The 18,371-nt window shown below is 50.9% G+C and overlaps 1 protein-coding gene and 1 long non-coding RNA gene across 5 annotated transcripts; both read left to right on the top strand.

Moving 5' to 3' along the window:
* The first annotated feature begins 23 nt into the window (after positions 1 to 23).
* On the top strand, positions 24 to 12,183 carry COQ4 (coenzyme Q4). 4 transcript variants are annotated; one of them, XR_013405477.1, is made up of 7 exons: positions 24 to 122; positions 210 to 347; positions 3,281 to 3,383; positions 9,336 to 9,440; positions 10,254 to 10,383; positions 10,951 to 11,044; positions 11,584 to 12,183. XR_013405477.1 is itself a non-coding variant. In XM_015116724.3 (7 exons), the coding sequence occupies exons 1-7, from the start codon at positions 44 to 46 to the stop codon at positions 11,753 to 11,755; spliced, it is 813 nt and encodes a 270-aa protein (XP_014972210.2). In that variant the 5' UTR covers positions 24 to 43; the 3' UTR covers positions 11,756 to 12,183. The 4 variants fall into 4 exon arrangements, 2 of the variants coding, with proteins under 2 accessions (XP_014972210.2, XP_077824021.1); XM_015116724.3 differs by lacking the exon at positions 9,336 to 9,440 and adding an exon at positions 2,647 to 2,743; XR_001439866.3 differs by lacking the exon at positions 9,336 to 9,440.
* A 637-nt stretch (positions 12,184 to 12,820) lies between these two features.
* LOC144335078 (uncharacterized) lies at positions 12,821 to 17,579 on the top strand. The gene is made up of 3 exons (XR_013405518.1): positions 12,821 to 13,502; positions 13,829 to 15,223; positions 17,460 to 17,579. It is a non-coding gene; the product is annotated as an uncharacterized LOC144335078 (long non-coding RNA).
* Positions 17,580 to 18,371: the final 792 nt, after the last annotated feature.

The raw sequence follows: 18,371 nt of genomic DNA, 5'->3' as shown, positions 1-18,371 counted from the left end.
GGCGTTCTCCGTGCCCGCCCATCCTCCGCGGACGCCCACTGCCATGGCGACTCTGCTGAGCCCTGTCCTGCGCCGGCTCCGCGGGCTCCGCAGGCTTCCCGGCCTCCCGCGGCTTGCGGCAGGCAAGTGGAGCCGGGTTCCGGGCGCAGGCGGGAAGGAACCTGAGGGCGCCCGGCTCCTCTGACCTCGGCCTTTTTCTTGCCTTGCAGAAATGCCTCTCCGGGCCAGGAGCGACGGCGCCGTCGCCGGCCCGCTGTACTCGCACCACATCCCCACCTCCCCGCTGCAGAAAGCGCTGCTGGCCGCCGGCTCCGCGGCGATGGCGCTCTATGACCCCTATCGCCACGGTAAGGCCGCCCGCGCCTCGCCCCCGTCGGGGCGGCTGGGAGCGGTTTCCTGTGGGTAACTGGACCATAGCCTAGGTTGGGGTACCCAAACCTGGTTGCGGCTCGTAACCACTCGGAACGTTTATGAAAATGCAGATTCCTGCATCCCACCTAAACGCACTGAATCTGAATCTGCAATGGAGGGAGAAATGGGCGTGGAATCCGAACGTCTGTATTTTTAAACTACTTGGGAGAATCTGTCATGCAGCCATAGTAAGAACATCTAGACTAACTAGATGATTCATAAGTACCGATCAGTTGATAACGTTCTACTAAAAAGTCAACTCCGAGGTCAAGGACCGTGTCGGCCTCCTTCCACTGTATCTGCAGCCTTCTGGGTAGTGCCTGGCACATAGTAAATGCTCAATGAATGTTTGCTGGATGTGTGACTAGAACATCCTAGGTTTCTACAGTGTTTTTCTCATGTCTCCTAGGATTTTTGAGTTCTGGGAAGTACTGTTATTCCTACTAACAAAAACAATAGGCCAGGTCCTATTATAGTGGCCCACGCCTATAATCCCAATCGGGGGGCCGAAGCGGGCAAATGGCTTGAACTGAGGAGTTTGAGACCAACCTGGGCAACATGGCGAATCCCCATCTCTACAAAAAAAAATACAAGAATTAATTGGGCCTGGTTGCATGCGGCTCTATTCCCAGGCTGAGATGGGAGGATCATTTGAGCAGGGGAGTTCGAGACTGTAGTGAGCTGTGATTTGCGTCATTGCACTCCAGCCTGGGCAACAGAGCGAGACCCTATCTTAAACAAAAAAACACTATATCTCCATGTCGCCACTAGTTTTTTGTTTTGAGACACAGTATTGCTCTGTGGCCCACGCTGGAGTGCAGTGGCGCATTCTCAGCTCTATGCAACTTCCACCTCCCAGGTGCAAGCGATTCTCATGCCTCAGCCTCCCGAGTACTGAGATTACAGGCCTGTGCCACCTGGCTAATTTTTGTATTTTTAGTAGAGACGGGATTTTGCCATGTTGCCTAGGCTGGTCTCAAACTCCTGACCTCAGGTGATCCTCCTGCCTTAGCCTCCCAAAGTGCTGGGATTACAGGCATAAGCCACCACGCCTGGCCAAGGCCAGAGAATTTTTTTTTTTTTTTTTTTTTTTTTTTTTTGAGACGGAGTCTCGCTCTGTCACCCGGGCTGGAGTGCAGTGGCCGGATCTCAGCTCACTGCAAGCTCCACCTCCCGGGTTTACGCCATTCTCCTGCCTCAGCCTCCCGAGTAGCTGGGACTACAGGCGCCCGCCACCTCGCCGGCTAGTTTTTTGTATTTTTTTTAGTAGAGACGGGGTTTCACCGTGTTAGCCAGATGGTCTCGATCTCCTGACCTCGTGATCCGCCCGCCTCGACCTCCCAAAGTGCTGGGATTACAGGCTTGAGCCACCGCGCCCGGCCTACGGCCAGAGAATTTTTCAATATTTTTTTGTAGAGACAGCATCTTGCCATGTTGCCTAGGCTGGTCTGAAGCTCTTGGCCTCGAGTGATCCTCCTGCCTCAGCCCCCCAGTGTTGAGATTACAGGTGTAAGCCACTACACTTGGCTAGTAAGTGTTATATATGCATGATTTTCATGGTTTCTCACATTAACCAGCTAAGAAAGGTGTTGTCTGCACTTCACAAATTAGGACACTGAGGCTGAAAAATGTGAAGCAGGCCAGGCGTGGTGGCTCACACCTGTAATCTCAGCAATTTGGGAATCCAAGGTGGGAGGATCACTTGAGGCCAAAGTTCAAGACCAGCCTGGGCAACATAGCAAGACCTCATCTCTACAGAAAATTTTAAAAACTAGCTGCACGCCTGTAGTCCTAGCAGTGAGCTATGATCACACCACTTCACTCCAGCCTGGGCAACAGAGCAAGACCCTGTCTGAAAAAAAAACAGAAACGTGAAGCAATTTGCACTAGGTCACCTAGATAGTGAACACACCTGGGCTGTAGCCCAGCATCTCTGATGCCTAAGCCTCTACCAATCAATGGAGACATTATATTGTATTGTGAAAAGTGATTTATAAAATCTTTAGAACGTTGTGCCAACCAGAGCTGTCCCGCCCCAGTAGATTAAGAACTATAGATATGTGTACTGATCCCTTGTTGTGTGCTGGGTAATTTGCTAAGTGTTTTACCTGAATCCTTATAACAAAAAGCTAGCTATTATCCCTAATTTGTCCTGTAGGAAACAAAGGCTCAGACCAGGTCAGGTAACTTACCTAAGGTGACATCCCCCATTTGTGCCCGTTTCTGTCCTTTCAGACATGGTCGCAGTTCTAGGGGAGACCACAGGACACCGCACCCTGAAGGTCCTCAGGGACCGGATGAGGAGGGATCCAGAGGGTGCCCAGATCCTGCAGTAGGTCCCAGCTCTGCCTGGGGGTCTGGGGGCAATCTCTAGGTATTCTGACCTCTCTAGAATCACATTGTATTTGTTCTGTTCCGCTAGGGAGCTCTTGATACCCTGGCCACATATGGTTGCACAGGCTGGGCACTCCCCAGTTCCAGGGGTGTCATTCACATACATGTGTATACACTGTGATGACCTCAGAGTTGTGCAATGTGATGGCCTTGGCCCAGTTTCAGCCACGGGGCTCTGTGCCTTCATTAAGTTATCATAACGTGCTGGCTTTACCTTTTCCTTGCAGTACCTTTTGCAAGTACTCTGGTCACATTCGAGGACTGTCTTCCTTTCGAGATTGTGCCCCTGCCCATGTCCTTGGTTTGGGGTAGTATCCTAACCCTGACACTGGCCTAGCCAGTTGTAGGTGCTCCATTAAGGTTTGTGGTGGCCACATTACTCCTCTGTACATTCTCCCACCCCTCAGCTCACTGTAGTTGGATCGTTCACGTACGTTTGCCCACACCCTCCCAATGCCCAAGTCTTGCCTTTCAGGGAACGTCCCCGGATTTCGACATCCACCCTCGACCTGGGCAAGCTCCAGAGCCTGCCAGAAGGCTCCCTGGGTCGCGAGTATCTCCGTTTCCTGGATGTGAATGTGAGTTTTCAGCTTCCATGTACCTGGCAGTCACCAGACAGGACAGAGGAATAGCACAGGCATGACACCCTGAGGAAAGAGGAGCCCTGAGCTGCCACCATCGGCAGGAGTCCTCTTCAGGCTCATGCCAAGTCTTTGTCATTTTCTGTAAGATAGGCAAATGGGTGGGAACATGCCTCCAAATGATAATACTGGCCAGTGTTCATTAACCTTCCACTGCATGCCTGATGCCAGCCTCATCCGTGATCTTGTGAATCCCCCCACAACCCTGTCAAGTATGTTCTGTTATTATCCTCTTTTAGTACATGAGGAAACAGGCTCAGAGCAGTGAAGCAACTTGCTAATTTCACATAACCGGTATTAATGGAGAACAGTAATCAACCCCAGGTCATGCTCTTCACTGCTGTACTGTGTCCCCTTATTTTGCTTTCCCTATGGTATGGCAGGTGTGGCACTCCAGCCCCAGGCAGGGAGGACAAGGAGATGGGGGAAGGGGGCGTCCTGACTATTGGCAAGCTCACTGAGCCTCTGCCATGTGCCATCTTTTTTTTTTTTTTTTTTTTTTTTTTTTTGAGACGGAGTCTCGCTCTGTCACCCAGGCTGGAGTGCAGTGGCCGGATCTCAGCTCACTGCAAGCTCCGCCTCCTGGGTTTACGCCATTCTCCTGCCTCAGCCTCCTGAGTAGCTGGGACTACAGGCGCCCGCCACCTCGCCCGGCTAGTTTTTTTTGTATTTTTTAGTAGAGACAGGGTTTCACCGTATTAGCCAGGATGGTCTCGATCTCCTGACCTCGTGATCCGCCCGTCTTGGCCTCCCAAAGTGCTGGGATTACAGGCTTGAGCCACCGCGCCCGGCCCTTTTTTTTTTTTTGAGACAGGGTCCCACTCTGCCACCCAGGCTGGAGTGCAGTGGTGCGATCTCGTGATTCTCCTGCCTCAACCTCCCATGTAGCTGAGACTACAGGTGCACACCACAAAGCCTGGCTAATTTTTGTATTTTTAATAGAGATGGGGTTTTACCATATTAACCAGGCTGGTCTCAAGCTCCTGACCTCAAGTGATCCACCTGCCTCAGCCTCCCAAAGTGCTGGGACTACAGGTGTGAGCCACCGCGCCCAGCCCATCCATTGTTTTGTGTACTGGGGATATAATGGTGAACTAGACAGCCAAGTTCCCTGCCCTCATTTCTATTCTACTTGGAGAGGTAGACAATAAAATAGTTTTTAAAAATTTTCAGGGAGGGCACGGTGGCTCACACCTGTAATCCCAGCACTTTGGGAGGCTGAGGCGGGAGGATCACCTGAGGTCAGGATTTTGAGACCAGCCTGACCAACATGGTGGAACCCTTTCTCTACTAAAAATAACAAAAATTAGCTGGGTGAGGTGGTGTGCACCTGTAATCCCAGCTACTTGGGAGGCTGAGGCAGGAGAATTGATTGAACCCAGGAGGCAGAGGTTGCAGTGAGCTGAGATCGTGCCACTGCACTCCAGCCTGGGTGACAGAATGAGACTCTGTCTCCAACCAAACAAAACAAAAAAATTCATATAGAAATACAGGTAAAATATTCCAAGTAATTAGAATATTCTGGCACTGGTCCTTGCATGTTGGCTCATGTCTGTAATCATAATACTTTGGGGGGCTGAAGTGGGTGGATCACTTGAGCCCAGGAGTTTGAGACCAGCCTGGGAAACATGTTGAAACCCTGTCTCTGCAAAAAATGTAAAAATTAACTGGGCATGGTGATGTATACCCATATAGTCCCAGCTACCTGGGAGGGAGTTTAAGGTAGGAGGACTGGTTGAGCCCAGGAGGTCAAGGGCGGTGAGCCGTAATCACGCAACTGCACTCCAGCTTGGGCAACAGAGCAAGACCCTGTCTCAAAAATTTAAAAAAGTATACCAGCACTATTGTCAGCAGCTGGGATACAGTGGACAAAACCAGCAAAAAGCCTGCCTTCGTGGAATTTATGTTCTAGCAGTTATGAAGAGAACAAGTTAGTGTGATAGAAGACAACTTTGGTGTTGGGAAGGGTACAGCCACTTCTGACGGGGTGGTCAGAGCCGGCTCCTCTGGGGAGACTTGGAAGGTAAGGAGGAGCCAACCTTGTGGAGAGCTGAGAAAGAGCATTCTGAGTAGAGGCAATGGCAAGGGCAGAGGCCCCATGTGTTTAGGAAAAGGAAGGTTGACGAGTGTGGCCACAGAGGAGTGAGTGGGCTGGAAGGGGAGCCCCAGCTGGGCCCTGCAGGCCACCAGAAGAAGGAGTCTGTAGTTTGTAATAGGAGCAGTAGGTAACTTGTGGAAGGTTTTGAGCAGGGTAGTAAAGTGACCTGATTTGTAAAGGACCTTAGAATCCTGATGGCCCATCTTCCCTGTCCCTGTCCCATCTTCCCTCCCTCCTCCAACACAGACACATCCCATCAAGGCACCCCTGCCAAATGGCTATCAAGCCTGGCTGCCAGAGCCAGCCAGGCTGGAGGAGGTGAGGGGTCTCCAAAGGTTGTCCTAGAACAGTTTCTCAGCCTGGGCAGTGTTAATGTTTGGGCTGGATCACTCTTTGTTGTGGGGGCGGTCCTGAGCCTGATAGGATGTTTAATGGTGGCTTCTACCGACTGGGTGCCAGGAGCACCCCCTCCCTGGCAAGTTGTGACAACCATAGATGTCTCCAGAGATTACAGGTGTCCTCTGGTGGGCAGTTAAGAACCACTGCTCTAAATGGTTATTGTCTCTGAGACGATGTTCTGTTCCTCAGTCTCCTGCACAGCTACCTTGACAGGGCGATCACCTGCCCTATTTTAAACCATCTCTCAGATTTCACCAGGATGCAAGTCATCTCATCAGTGGGAAACTCACCAGGGTGACCTGCCTGAAGTGCCACACAGGGAGGGAAGTCTTCTGAATTTCCCCGTCTTTAGCCCTGTTGCTGTGGAGGGGAGGGGCTAGCAGGGATGGGACTGCCAGGACACCTTGCTCAGCCACAGCCCCACTTGTGATGGCACTGGCGATTGTGACACTTGTAGAGCAAGGAAATCAGCAGCTCATGGAATGTGAAGGAGTACCTTTGTCCCCGCAGAGATTTAGATAAAGGTTCAAGGTGAGGCTACCCTCCCTTCCCTGAGGCTGACTTTGGTGAGAGGTATAGTCATCTTGTAGTATCAAGACTATAGGCATGGGCTTGAGAATTAGGAGGAGCCTGAATGAGAATCCTGGCTCACTTCCCAGCTTTACAAGCCTGGATAAATCCTTTGACCTTGCTGAGTCTCAGATTCCTCATCAGAAGTAAGAGGACCTCACATACATCTTCCCAGGGCACTTACTGGCTTTGGTAATGGATGTTAAGGCCACTGGCTTTGGAATCCAACAGACTTTTGTTTCAAATGCTGACTCAGCCACTTTACTAGCTGTGTGATCTTGGGCAAATTACTTTATCTCTCTGAGCCTTGTTTTCCTTTTTTTTTTCCTTTTTTTTTTTTTTTTTTTTTTTTAATGAGACTCACTCTGTCACCCAGGCTGGAGGGCTGTGGCACAATCTTGGCTCACTGCAACCTCCACCTCCTGGCAATTCTTCTGCCTCAGCCTCCCGAGTAGCTGGGACTACAGGCGTGCGCCACCACGCCTGGCTAATTTTTGTATTTTTAATATAGGCGGGATTTCGCCATATTGGCCAGGCTGGTCTCGAACTCCTGACCTCAAGTGATCTGCTGGCCTTGGCCTTCCAAAGTGTTGGGATTACAGACATGAGCCACCACGCCCGGCCTTTGTTTTCTTTATCTATATCTGCAGTAATAACAGTATTTACCTCCAAGATTGCAAGGATGAAATACGATAATATCTGTAAAGGACACCCTAGGTGCCGGCACCTGGTGGATACTCTATGATCACCTTCAGCTTCACACAACAAGCTAAAGCCGTTCTTTGGGAACAGGAAGACCAGGCTGTTCCCACTCTGTATGGGTGCTACTGAGTACTCAGAGGTAGTGGGCAGGTAAGAGGAGGAGAGTTCTGGGGTCAGAAAAGTGCCCAGGACTGGCCTTTTATTCATATGTTCAAGAGATGTTCATTCATCCAGGCCCTGGATCAGGCTACTGGAGGTAAAAGAATAAGCGAAACAGAGCCAGTCCTGCCCGTGTGTAGCAGACAGGCTATTTTGATACTGTCAATAAAAATAAAATGTGAGTGGCCGGGTGTGGTGGCTCACGCCTGTAATCCCAGCACTTCAGGAGGCCGAGGCGGGTGGATCACAAGGTCAGGAGTTTGAGACCAGCCTGACCAACATGGTGAAACCCCATCTCTACTTTAAAAAAAAAAAAAAGGGCCGGGCGTGGTGGCTCAAGCCTGTAATCCCAGCACTTTGGGAGGCCGAGACGGGCGGATCACGAGGTCAGGAGATCGAGACCATCCTGGCTAACACAGTGAAACCCCGTCTCTACTAAAAAATACAAAAAAAAAAAAAAAACTAGCCGGGCGAGGTGGTGGGCGCCTGTAGTCCCAGCTACTCGGGAGGCTGAGGCAGGAGAATGGCGTAAACCCGGGAGGCGGAGCTTGCAGTGAGCTGAGATCCGGCCACTGCCCTCCAGCCTGGGCAACAGAGCGAGACTCCGTCTCAAAAAAAAAAAAAAAAAAAGAAAAAGAAAACATTAGCTGGGTGTGGTGGCACGTGCCTGTAATCCCAGCTACTCAGGAGGCTGAGGCAGAAGAATTGCTTGAATCCGAGAGGAGGAGGAGGAGGTTGCAGTGAGCTGAGATTGCACCACAGCACTCCATCCTGGGCAACAGAGCGAGACTCTGTCTCAGAAAACAAACAGAAAGGCCGGGCGCGGTGGCTCAAACCTGTAATCCCAGCACAGGGATTACAGACGGGCGGATCATGAGGTCAGGAGATCGAGACTATCCTGGCGAACACGGTGAAACCCCATCTCTACTAAAAAATACAAAAAACTAGCCAGGTGAGGTGGCGGGCGCCTGTAGTCCCAGTTACTCGGGAGGCTGAGGCAGGAGAATGGCGTGAACCTGGGAGGCAGAGCTTGCAGTGAGTTGAGATCCGGCCACTGCACTCCAGCCTGGGTGACAGAGCAAGACTCCGTCTCAAAAAAAAAAAAAAAAAAAAAAGAAAACAAATAAAAAAAAATAGGCTGGGCGCAGTGGCTCACGCCTGTAATCCTAGCACTTTGGGATCACAAGGTCAGGAGATTGAGACTACCCTGGCTAACATGATGAAACCCCATCTCTACTAAAAAATACAAAAAATTAGCTGGGCGTGGTGGCAGGCGCCTGTAGTTCCAGCTACTTGGGAGGCTGAGGCAGGAGAATAGCGTGAACCTGGGAAGCAGAGCTTGCAGTGAGCCGAGATCACGCCACTGCACTCCAGCCTGGGCAACAGAGCAAGACTAAAAAAATAAATGTGAGCACGTAGGTAATGTTTAATATTCTGACAGCTACTTTAATAGCAAAAAAATTAATTTTTTTGCTACTAAAATTAAATTTTGCTATTAAAATTAAGGTGGAATTAATTTTTTGTTTGTTTGTTTTTTTGAGATGGAGTCTCACTCTGTTGCCCAGGCTGGAGTTCAGTGGAGCCATCTCAGCTCACTGCAACCTCCGCCTTCTGGGATCAAGCAATTCTCCTGTCTCAGCCTCCCAAGTACCTGGGATTACAGATGCCTGCCCCCATGCTTGGCTAATTTTTGTATTTTTAGTAGAGATGGGGTTTCACCATATTGGTCAGGCTGGCCTTGAACTCCTCAGGTGATCCGCCCACCTCGGCCTCCCAAAATGCTGGGATTATAACCATGAGCCACTGTGCCTGGCTATAATTGATTTTAAATATGCATCTTGTTTAGCCCGATATATCCAAAGTATTATTTCAACAAGTAATCAATATTTTTAAATTATTGAGATTTGTACATTTTTTTCATACTAAGTATTTGAAGTCTTGTGTGTATTTTATATATTCAGCACATTTCACTTGGACACCTTTCTTGGCCACATGTGGCAAGCGGCTGCCATACTGGACAGTGCAAGTCTAGGAGACATTAATACTCACATGCACTAAACATCAAGGTACAATTATTCTGAGTGCCACTAAGAGGTGAATGATGCTTCCAGAGACCATAACATGAACCCACTTGGTCTGTAGGTTAGGGGCGGCCTCTCTGTGGTGGGGGGAAGGGATGGGGGACAGGGGACACTTAACCCAGGTCATGAAGGATAAGTAGGAGTTATCACAGTGAAGATAGGGGTAGTGGGAGAGAGCACCCCAAGCTGGGAGCAGCTTGTGCTAGGATCAGGGTTTTTGGGGCTTCATTTTTTATTTTTAGAGACAATGTCTTGCTTGAGTGCAGTGGTATAGTCATAGCTCCCTGTAACCTCAAACTCCTGGGCTCAAACAATTTTCCTGTCCCAGCCTCCTGAGTAGCTAGGACTATAGGCACACACCACCACACCCGACTAATTTTTTTTTTTTTTTCCAAGACAGAGTCTCTGTCACCCAGGCTGGAGTGTGCAGTGGTGCAATCTCGGCTCACTACAACCTCCGCCTCCTAGGTTCAAGTGACTCTCCTGTCTTAGCCTCCCGAGTAGCTGGGACTATAGGTGTGCACCACCACACCCAGCTAATTTTTGTATTTTTTAGTAGAGACAGAGTTTCCCTGTATTGGTCAGGTTGGTCTTGAACTCCTGATCTCAGGTGATGTGCCCACCTTAGCCTCCCAAAGTGCTGGGATTTACAGGCATGAGCCTCGGCCCCCGGCTAGTCGCCAGAGTTTTCTGGTAGGTTATGAGTTTGGTGAGAGTTGTGACAGTGTCAGAGACAGACTGGCAAATCGGGCCCTGAGAACCATCAGGAAGGGTTCTAGGGGGGTTTATGGTTGTCAGAGGGTCTCCCCAGACACCCGAGCACCCACCCGCTTCGTGGATGATGAGGAGCTAGCATATGTGATTCAGCGATACCGGGAGGTGCACGACATGCTTCACACCCTGCTGGGAATGCCCACTAACATCCTGGGTGAGTGCCCCCAACCCTGACAGCCTGTCTCCCTGGGGTGGCTTCAGGGCCAGAGCAGGGCTTGCCTATCTCCACCACCCTCTGCATCACCTGGCTTGGTGCCTCAATTTCTGTTTTACCTGAACATCTTAGTAGCATCTTTGCCACATGTCCCCCTTCTCCCTCCCACTGGCCCTCAGGGCTCCTGCACTAGTGTAGCAGCAGCCCATCTTCAAGATGGGCTGGTGTCTTTTGGGCTTTAGCTGCCTCCCTGCTCTGAAACCTCAGTAGCTCCCTAAGGCCTGCAGGAACCATCCTGGAGTGTTTAGCCTGGTTTATGGGGTCATGGGATCCTCTGCGCTGTGACCCCAGGCTTCCTTTCCATCCCTTATTCCCTTCTGTTCACTCTTGGGCCCTCTCCCGTACTCCAAGCCAAGTGCCCTAGGGCCCAGCACAGGCCAGGACTGGGCACAGCTGACCCTGGTAGAGATTAGGGAGGAACAGTTGCCTCTCTTTGCCCTGCTGTGAACACCACTGGCCTTTCCTTCAGATAGCTTGTTCACTTCCCAACCCATCCCTCACCCCCAGGGGAGATCGTGGTGAAATGGTTTGAGGCTGTCCAGACTGGCCTGCCCATGTGCATCCTGGGTGCTCTCTTTGGACCGATCCAACTCAGTGCTCAGTAAGTTTTCAAGTGGCGGCTGGGTCAGGGTTGAGGGTGGTGTCAGGACAGAACTCAGAGGAACAAGGGCTCCTAGAAGTAGGAAGAGCACACGGGCGCCTGCCCTGCCCCTTCCAGTTCTCCAGGAAGTAAGGGTAGAAAGAATAGAGCAGAGATGTGAAACTGGCCTGGGGCAAGGGTCTTCAGGTGAGCAAATAAAGCCTATAAGTTTCACAGGACTCTGGGGTCTCTTGGGCCAGGCCTAAGTGCATGGTCAGAATGATGAGCGTCAGTGGTGTTAGATTCTGTTAAGTTGGTGTTAGATTCTGGAGTGGGGGAGCTATGATTTAAACCTGAGCTTCAACATGTTCAAGATGAGTGGCTTTGGGTTTGAGATTCCACCTCACTGAGCTCTGTTGCCTCATCTGAAAAGCAGGGATAATAACTACCTCCTTCCGAGGTCTTTGTGAGGATGAACTGAGAAAATGCACAAGTGCTGAGCAGTCGAGTGCCTGGCCCCCAGGGACTTGATGTTTTCTTTTTCCTCTGCTGCCCCACAGGAGCCTGCAAGTGCTGGTCTCGGAGTTGATCCCATGGGCCGTTCAGAACGGGCGCAGAGCCCCGTGTGTCCTCAACCTGTACTATGAGCGGCGCTGGGAGCAGTCCCTGAGGGCTCTACGGGAGGAGCTGGGCATTACGGCACCACCCGTGCATATCCAGGGCTTGGCCTGAGTTCCTGAGCCAGCGGGGCCTGGCCTACCTCCCCCATCTACTGCTTCCCTTGGGGGCAGAGGGCTCCCTTGACTACCTTTGTTCCTCTTCTTTGAACACTGACCCTTGGACAACATTTATCATAATTTATCATAGCCACTGCTGAGTGGCCTTGAGGATGAACCCCACAGGGAGCAAGCAGTACAGTGGCACTCCCAGGGGGACCAGCAGCTGTCCAAGGAGAACCATGCGTGAACAGTATCAGTCGTCTGGGCTCATGCTGGGATGTCGCAGCACTCCTGTTGGGACTCCTTCCAACCAGCCAGGTTTGCTGGAGGCCAGGCTGGGTGTCCTCACGGGAGTGAGGGCTACACCCAATTCCAAAAGCCCGAGAAGAGAGAAGTGGAGGGGGGAGGTGAGTGTGTGAATAAAGGCTCCCATCAGGTCAAGTGTCTGCTTGTCCTTTCCCCCAGGGATGCCCCTGACTTTGGCACTCTTGCGACTTCCAAGCACTAGCGCAGAAGTTCCCCTCCCAGCCTGGGCTTTAGCTGCTTGTCCCCTCTCTTCTGGCTGAAGTTGGGTGGACGTGGATTCAAATTCCCTGCTCCTCCCTGTTTTTTTTTTTTTGAGATGGAGTCTTGCTCTGTCGCCAGGCTGGAGTGCAATGGTGAGATCTCGGCTCCCTGCAACCTCCGTCTCCCAGGTTCAAATGATTCTCCTTCCTCAGCTTCCGGAATAGCTGGGACTACAAGCGCATGCCACCATACCCAGCTAATTTTTTTATTTTTAGAGATGGGGTTTCACCATGTTGGCTGGGATGGTCTTGATCTCTTGACCTCGTGATCCGCCCACCTTGGCCTCCCAAAGTGCTGGGATGACAGGCATGAGCCACCACACCCGGCCAACTCCTCCCTGTTTTCCAGCAGAGGACTTAGGGCAAGTCCCTTCCCCTCTCTGAGTCCCCATTTCATCTCAAGAAAAGTGGAATCCTAAGGCGCTCACCCCCTAGGACTACTGTGGGGGTTTCTGAGAGGACATTCAGAAGATGGACTTCAGAGAAAGGACTCAAGGAGCAGGAGGTGGGGTTTTTTGTTTTTTTGTGGTTTTTTTTTTTTTTTTTGAGAGAAGTTCTTGCCCTGTCATGTAGGCTGGAGTGCGTGGCATAATCATGGCTCACTGCATCCTCAATTCCTGGGCCCAAGCAGTCCTCATCTCAGCCTCCCCAGTAGCTGAGGCCACAGGTAGACACCACTATGCCCAACTAATTTTTTAATTATTTATTTTTGAGACAGGGTCTCGCTCTTTTTGCCCAGGCTGGAGTGCAGTGGTGTGATCTCAGCTCACTGCAACCTCTGTGTCCCAGGTTCAAGCAATTCTCCCATCTCAGCCCTCCCAGGAGCTGGGACTATAGGAGCATGCCATCCTGCCCAGCTAATTTTTGTATTTTTTGGTAGAGACGAGGCTTCACCATGTTGGCCAGGCTGGTCTTGAACACCTGACCTCGTGATCCGGCCACCTCGGCCTCCCGAAGTGCTGGGATTACAGGCATGAGCCACCATGCCTGGCCGCCCAACTAATTTTAATTTTTTGTAGAATTGAGGTCTCTATGTTGCACAGGCTGCTTTAACTCCTGGGCTCAAGTGATTCTCCCGCCCTTGGCCTTCCAAATAATACAGATGTGAACCACTGTTTCCAGCCAATCAGGAGCTGTTTTCTTACTGTGTTCATAAGCACAAAAGGCTGCAGTTCATTTTGGAGTGGCAAAAAGGCATTTTCTAGCCGGGCGCGGTGGCTCAAGCCTGTAATCCCAGCACTTTGGGAGGCTGAGACGGGCGGATCACAAGGTCAGGAGATCGAGACCATCCTGGCTAACATGGTGAAACCCCGTCTCTACTAAAAAAAAAAATACAAAAAGCTAGCCGGGCGAGGTGGCGGGCGCCTGTAGTCCCAGCTACTCGGGAGGCTGAGGCAGGAGAATGGCGTGAACCCAGGAGGCGGAGCTTGCAGTGAGCTGAGATCCGGCCACTGCACTCCAGCCCGGGTGACAGAGCGAGACTCCGTCTCAAAAAAAAAAAAAAAAAAAAAAAAAAAAAGGCATTTTCCTTGGGTAAGAGCCAAGGAACAAGGACCGGCTGGATGAAAGGTATTAGAAGAGTGGGTGACCCTAGCTTGGGATTTAGAACCAGAGAAGCCCTAAGATGGAAGAGGCTTTAGCATTTTTCAGGCCAATTCCTCATTGCTTGAATAGGTGATTGATGGCCCAGAGGCAGGCAGAGAATTGCTTGGAGTAACTAAAACACAGGCCACAGGCCCCCTGGTACGTTTACCAGTGCCTCAGTTTCCCTATCTATGATCAGTTTCTAACCGTACTATATGTCAGGCAGTACCATGCACTTGAGATGCATTATCGCATTGACACCTCAAGGTCACCACCCAAGGAGGGAGGTGGTATTTTACTTGTGTTTTACTAATGAGGCAGTAGGAGTAGAGCTGGGGTTGGAACCACGGGTTGTCCGAAGACCTGCTCAGCACTGCCATACCAGGGCCCCAGCCTTCCCTGTGTGTACCACGTCTGGTTCAGGGATCCCAATAGCAGAGGAAGGGCAGGAGAGGCTGGAGGCCCACCTCAGAACCATGGACTTTTCAGGAGGGAAACCTTGTTCTGAGCTTCTTGAATCTCTGTGGGAAAAGGAGGCCATGCTGGTGAGTCCCCATACTTCACCAGTCTCTGCAGACCTGCCAGCTGTTTCTGCAGTTTCCCAGGGTCCTAGACACCCCCACTGCAGCTCACCAAAGTCAACAGTGCCAGGGTGGCAGCGGAGGTCAGACAGATGGCCTTCACTGCCCAGCTGGGTAGCTCACCTGCTCTAGGCAAGCAGTGCCTGGACAACCCTGGGCCTTTATAGCACTCGTGAGATGGACACAAAGCGTCAGGCTTAGCTGGGAATGGAGTCTGGTCTCCTGAGCATAGGGTGGCATTTGTGTTACCAGCTCATGATTGGAGAAAAGTCAAACTGGCTATAGGTAATCACCAGTGAGGCCCTACTAACTTCTGCTTAGAAAGTTCCAGTCTCCCATCTCAGTAAACCATGCTTGCCTTCATCCTGCTCCCTGAACACACCAGGCTTCTTCCTGCCTTTTGGAACAGCACCATCCCCAGGTTGTTACATGGTGAGCTCCTTGTCATTCACATCTCTGCTCACATGTCACCTCAGAGATGCCTTCCTGGGCTTCTCAGCCATCTAAAGCAGTCCCTAGTCCCCCTCCCCTTCTCTTCATGCTATCATCTGTTTATTATTTACTTATTTATTTTTTGAGATGGGGTCTCATTCTGTCACCCAGGCTGGAGTGCAGTGCCACGATCACGGCTCACTACAGTTTCGACCCCCTGGGCTCCAGGATCCTTCTGTTTTAGCCTCCCTAGTAGCTGGGCCTATGGATGCGTGCCACCATGCCTAGCTAAATTTTTTTTTTTTTTTTTGAGACAGAGTCGCTCTGTCACCCAGGCTGGAGTGCAATGGCGTGATCTAGGCTCACTGCAACCTCCGTTTCCCAGGTTCAAGTGATTCTCCTGCCTCAGCCTCCCAAGTAGCTGGGATTACAAGGGCGTGCCACCACGCCCAGCTAATTTTTATTTTTAGTAGAGATGGGTTTTTACCATGTTGGCCAGACTGGTCTCGAAATCCTGACCTCAGGTGATCTGCCCGCCTTGGCATCCCAAAGTGCTAGGATGACATGCATGAGCCACCATGCCCAGCCAAGTGTTTTTTTGTTTGTTTGTTTTTTGTTTTTTTTTTTGAGACGGAGTCTCGCTCTGTCGCCCAGGCTGGAATGCAGTGGCGCGATCTCGGCTCACTGCAAGCTCCGCCTCCCGGGTTTATGCCATTCTCCCGCCTCAGCCTCCCGAGTAGCTGGGACTACAGGCGCCCGCCACCACGCCCGGCTAATTTTTTGTATTTTTAGTAGAGACGGGGTTTCACCATGTTCGCCAGGATGGTCTCGATCTCCTGACCTCATGATCCGCCCGCCTCGGCCTCCCAAAGTGCTGGGATTACAAGCATGAGCCACCGTGCCCGGCCTCTTTTTTTCTTTCTTTTGGCAGATGGAGTCTCACTCTGTTGCCCAGGCTGGAGTGCAACAGCACGATCTCAGCTCACTGCAACCCCCGACTCCTGGGTTCAGGCAATTCCCCTGCCTCAGACTCCTGAGTAGCTGGGATTACAGGTGCCTGCTACCATGCCCGGCTAATTTTTTTTTTTTAATTGTTAATAAAAATGTGGTTTCACTATGTTGGTCAGGCTGGTCTCAAACTCCTGACCTCGTGATCCCCCTGCCTCAGCCTCCCAAAGTGCTGGGATTACAGGTGTGAGCCACCGGGCCCGGCTGTGTTTTTTTTGGTTTGTTTGTTTGTTTTAATTTTTTTTTTTTTTTTTTTTTTGTAGAGACAGGGTCTTGCTATGCTGGCTGGGCCGGTCTTGAACTCCTGGCCTCAAGCCATCTTCTTGCCTTGACCTCTCAATGTGCTGGGATTCCAGATGTGAGCCACCGCACCCTACCCTTATTTTCTTTAGAGCGCTCACCACTCTGAAATTATTTTATTGGTAGAGCTGGAGGTGGTGACTCATGCCTGGAGTCCCAGCACTTTGGGAGGCCTGGGGGAGGCAGATCACTTGAGCTCAAAAGTTCCAGACTAGCCTGAACAACATGATGAAACGTCGTCTCTACTAAAAATACAAAAAATGAGCCCGATGTGGTGGTGCATACCTGTAGCCCTAGCTACCCAGGAGACTGAGGTAGCAGGAGCACCTGAGCCCAGGAGGTCAAGGCTGCAGTGAGCTGTGATTGTCTGGATGATACAAATAAGACCCTGTCTCAAAAAATTAAAAAATTTTAATGCCAGTACTGTGATGAGTGTGACACCAGCACAGTGAGCACTGAGTGAGGGACAACCTATTCCATCTCACTCCCACCTGCCCTCTGTGTGGCCAGCTAGACTGTAAGCAACTGAAAGGCAGGCTGTCCTGTTCTCTCTGTTGCTCTCCCTCTTGCTTCTCCCCCTCAGGCCTGACCCAATGTCCGGTGGTACTGCTTTGGTTTCTCCAGTGTGACAAGCCTGACTGAAGGAGAGCAGATGGCTGGTCACCAGCACCCTCCTGCTAACTCTCACCTGCCCACTCGTATATGACCTCAGTAGTTGATGTGGAAGTACTCATGTTTATACTCACGGATCCCGATGTGGATAAGGTCAGAGCCTCCAATTCATTCTTCCTTTCATTCGTTCAAGAAATGTTGGCCAGGTGCAGTGGCTCATGCCTGTAATCCCAACACTTTGGGAGACCGAGGAGGGCGAATCACGAGGTCAGGAGATTGAGACCATCCTGGCTAACACAGTGAAATCCCGTCTCTACTAAAAATACAAAAATTAGCCAGACATGGTGGCGGGCGCCTGTAGTCCCAGCTGCTAGGGAGGCTGAGGCAGGAGAATGGCATGAACCCCGGGAGGCGGAGCTTGCAGTGAGCCGAGATCGCGCTACTGCACTCCAGCCTGGGGGACAGAGCGAGACTCTGTCTCAAAAAAAAAAAAAAAAAAAAAAAAAAAGAGAGAGCTCGAGACCATCCTGGCCAACATGGTGAAATCCCGTCTCTACTAAAAATACAAAAATTAGCTGGGCATGGGCTTGGTGGAGCAAGCCTGTAGTCCCAGCTACTCGGGAGTCTGAGGCAGGAGAATTGCTTGAACCCGGGAGGCAGAGGTTGCAGTGAGCTGAGATCGTGCCACTGCACTCCAGCCTGGCCACACAGCAAGACTCTGTCTCAAAAAAACCAACCAACAAACAAAAAGAAATGTTTATTGAGCTGCTGTTATTTGCCAAGCCCTGTGAAAACAATCAGAGATAATCTTCCTGTCTAGATCTTGATGTTGTTATGTACTTCATGCTTAATGAGTCTATAAGCCACAATTATAAACATGTAAAGCACTACTGCAAATGCTCCCCACAAGCCGGATGTGGTGGTACGTGCCTGTAGTCCCAGGCTGAGGCGGGGAGAATCCGTTGAGCCCAAGAAGTTGAGGCTGCAGTGAGCTATGATCGCACCACTGCACTCCAGCCTGGGTGATGGAGCCAGATCCTGTCTTCCTGTCTTCCTGTTTCAAAAACAAAACCCTGGCTGGGCGCGGTGGCTCACACCTGTAATCCCAGCACTTTGGGAGGCCGAGGCAGGCCGATCACGAGGTCAGGAGATCAAGACCATCCTGGCTAACACGGTGAAACCCTGTCTCTACTAAAAAAAATGCAAAAAACTTAGCCGGGTGTGGTGGTGGGTGCCTGTAGTCCCAGCTACTTGGGAGGCTGGGGCAGGAGAATGGTGTGAACCCGGGAGGTGGAGCTTGCAGTGAGTGGAGATCGTGCCACTGCACTCCAGCCTGGGTGACAGAGCAAGACTCTGTCTCAAAGGAAAAAAAAAAAAAACCCCAATACTCCCCACAAATCTCCACACCGACCCTGTGAGGTATTATGAATTAGTATGTCCCAATTTTTATATATATGAAGAAAATGAATCTTGACCTTTCAGCTGAGAAGTTGAACTCCATGCCCATGCCCATACCACTGCACATTCTGCCTCCTGATGGTGATAC

Source organism: Macaca mulatta, chromosome 15 (genome assembly GCF_049350105.2).
Source record: "Macaca mulatta isolate MMU2019108-1 chromosome 15, T2T-MMU8v2.0, whole genome shotgun sequence".
Lineage (NCBI taxonomy): Eukaryota > Metazoa > Chordata > Mammalia > Primates > Cercopithecidae > Macaca > Macaca mulatta.
This window is presented reverse-complemented; position numbering and strand designations above follow the sequence as displayed.

Coding starts and splice junctions, on each gene's coding strand:
- COQ4 (XM_015116724.3), top strand. CDS start 44: ATGGCGACTCTGCTGAGCCCTGTCCTGCGCCGGCTCCGCGGGCTCCGC. Junction 10,384..10,950: donor AATGCCCACTAACATCCTGG/GTGAGTGCCCCC, acceptor CCTCACCCCCAG/GGGAGATCGTGGTGAAATGG. Junction 11,045..11,583: donor CCGATCCAACTCAGTGCTCA/GTAAGTTTTCAA, acceptor GCTGCCCCACAG/GAGCCTGCAAGTGCTGGTCT.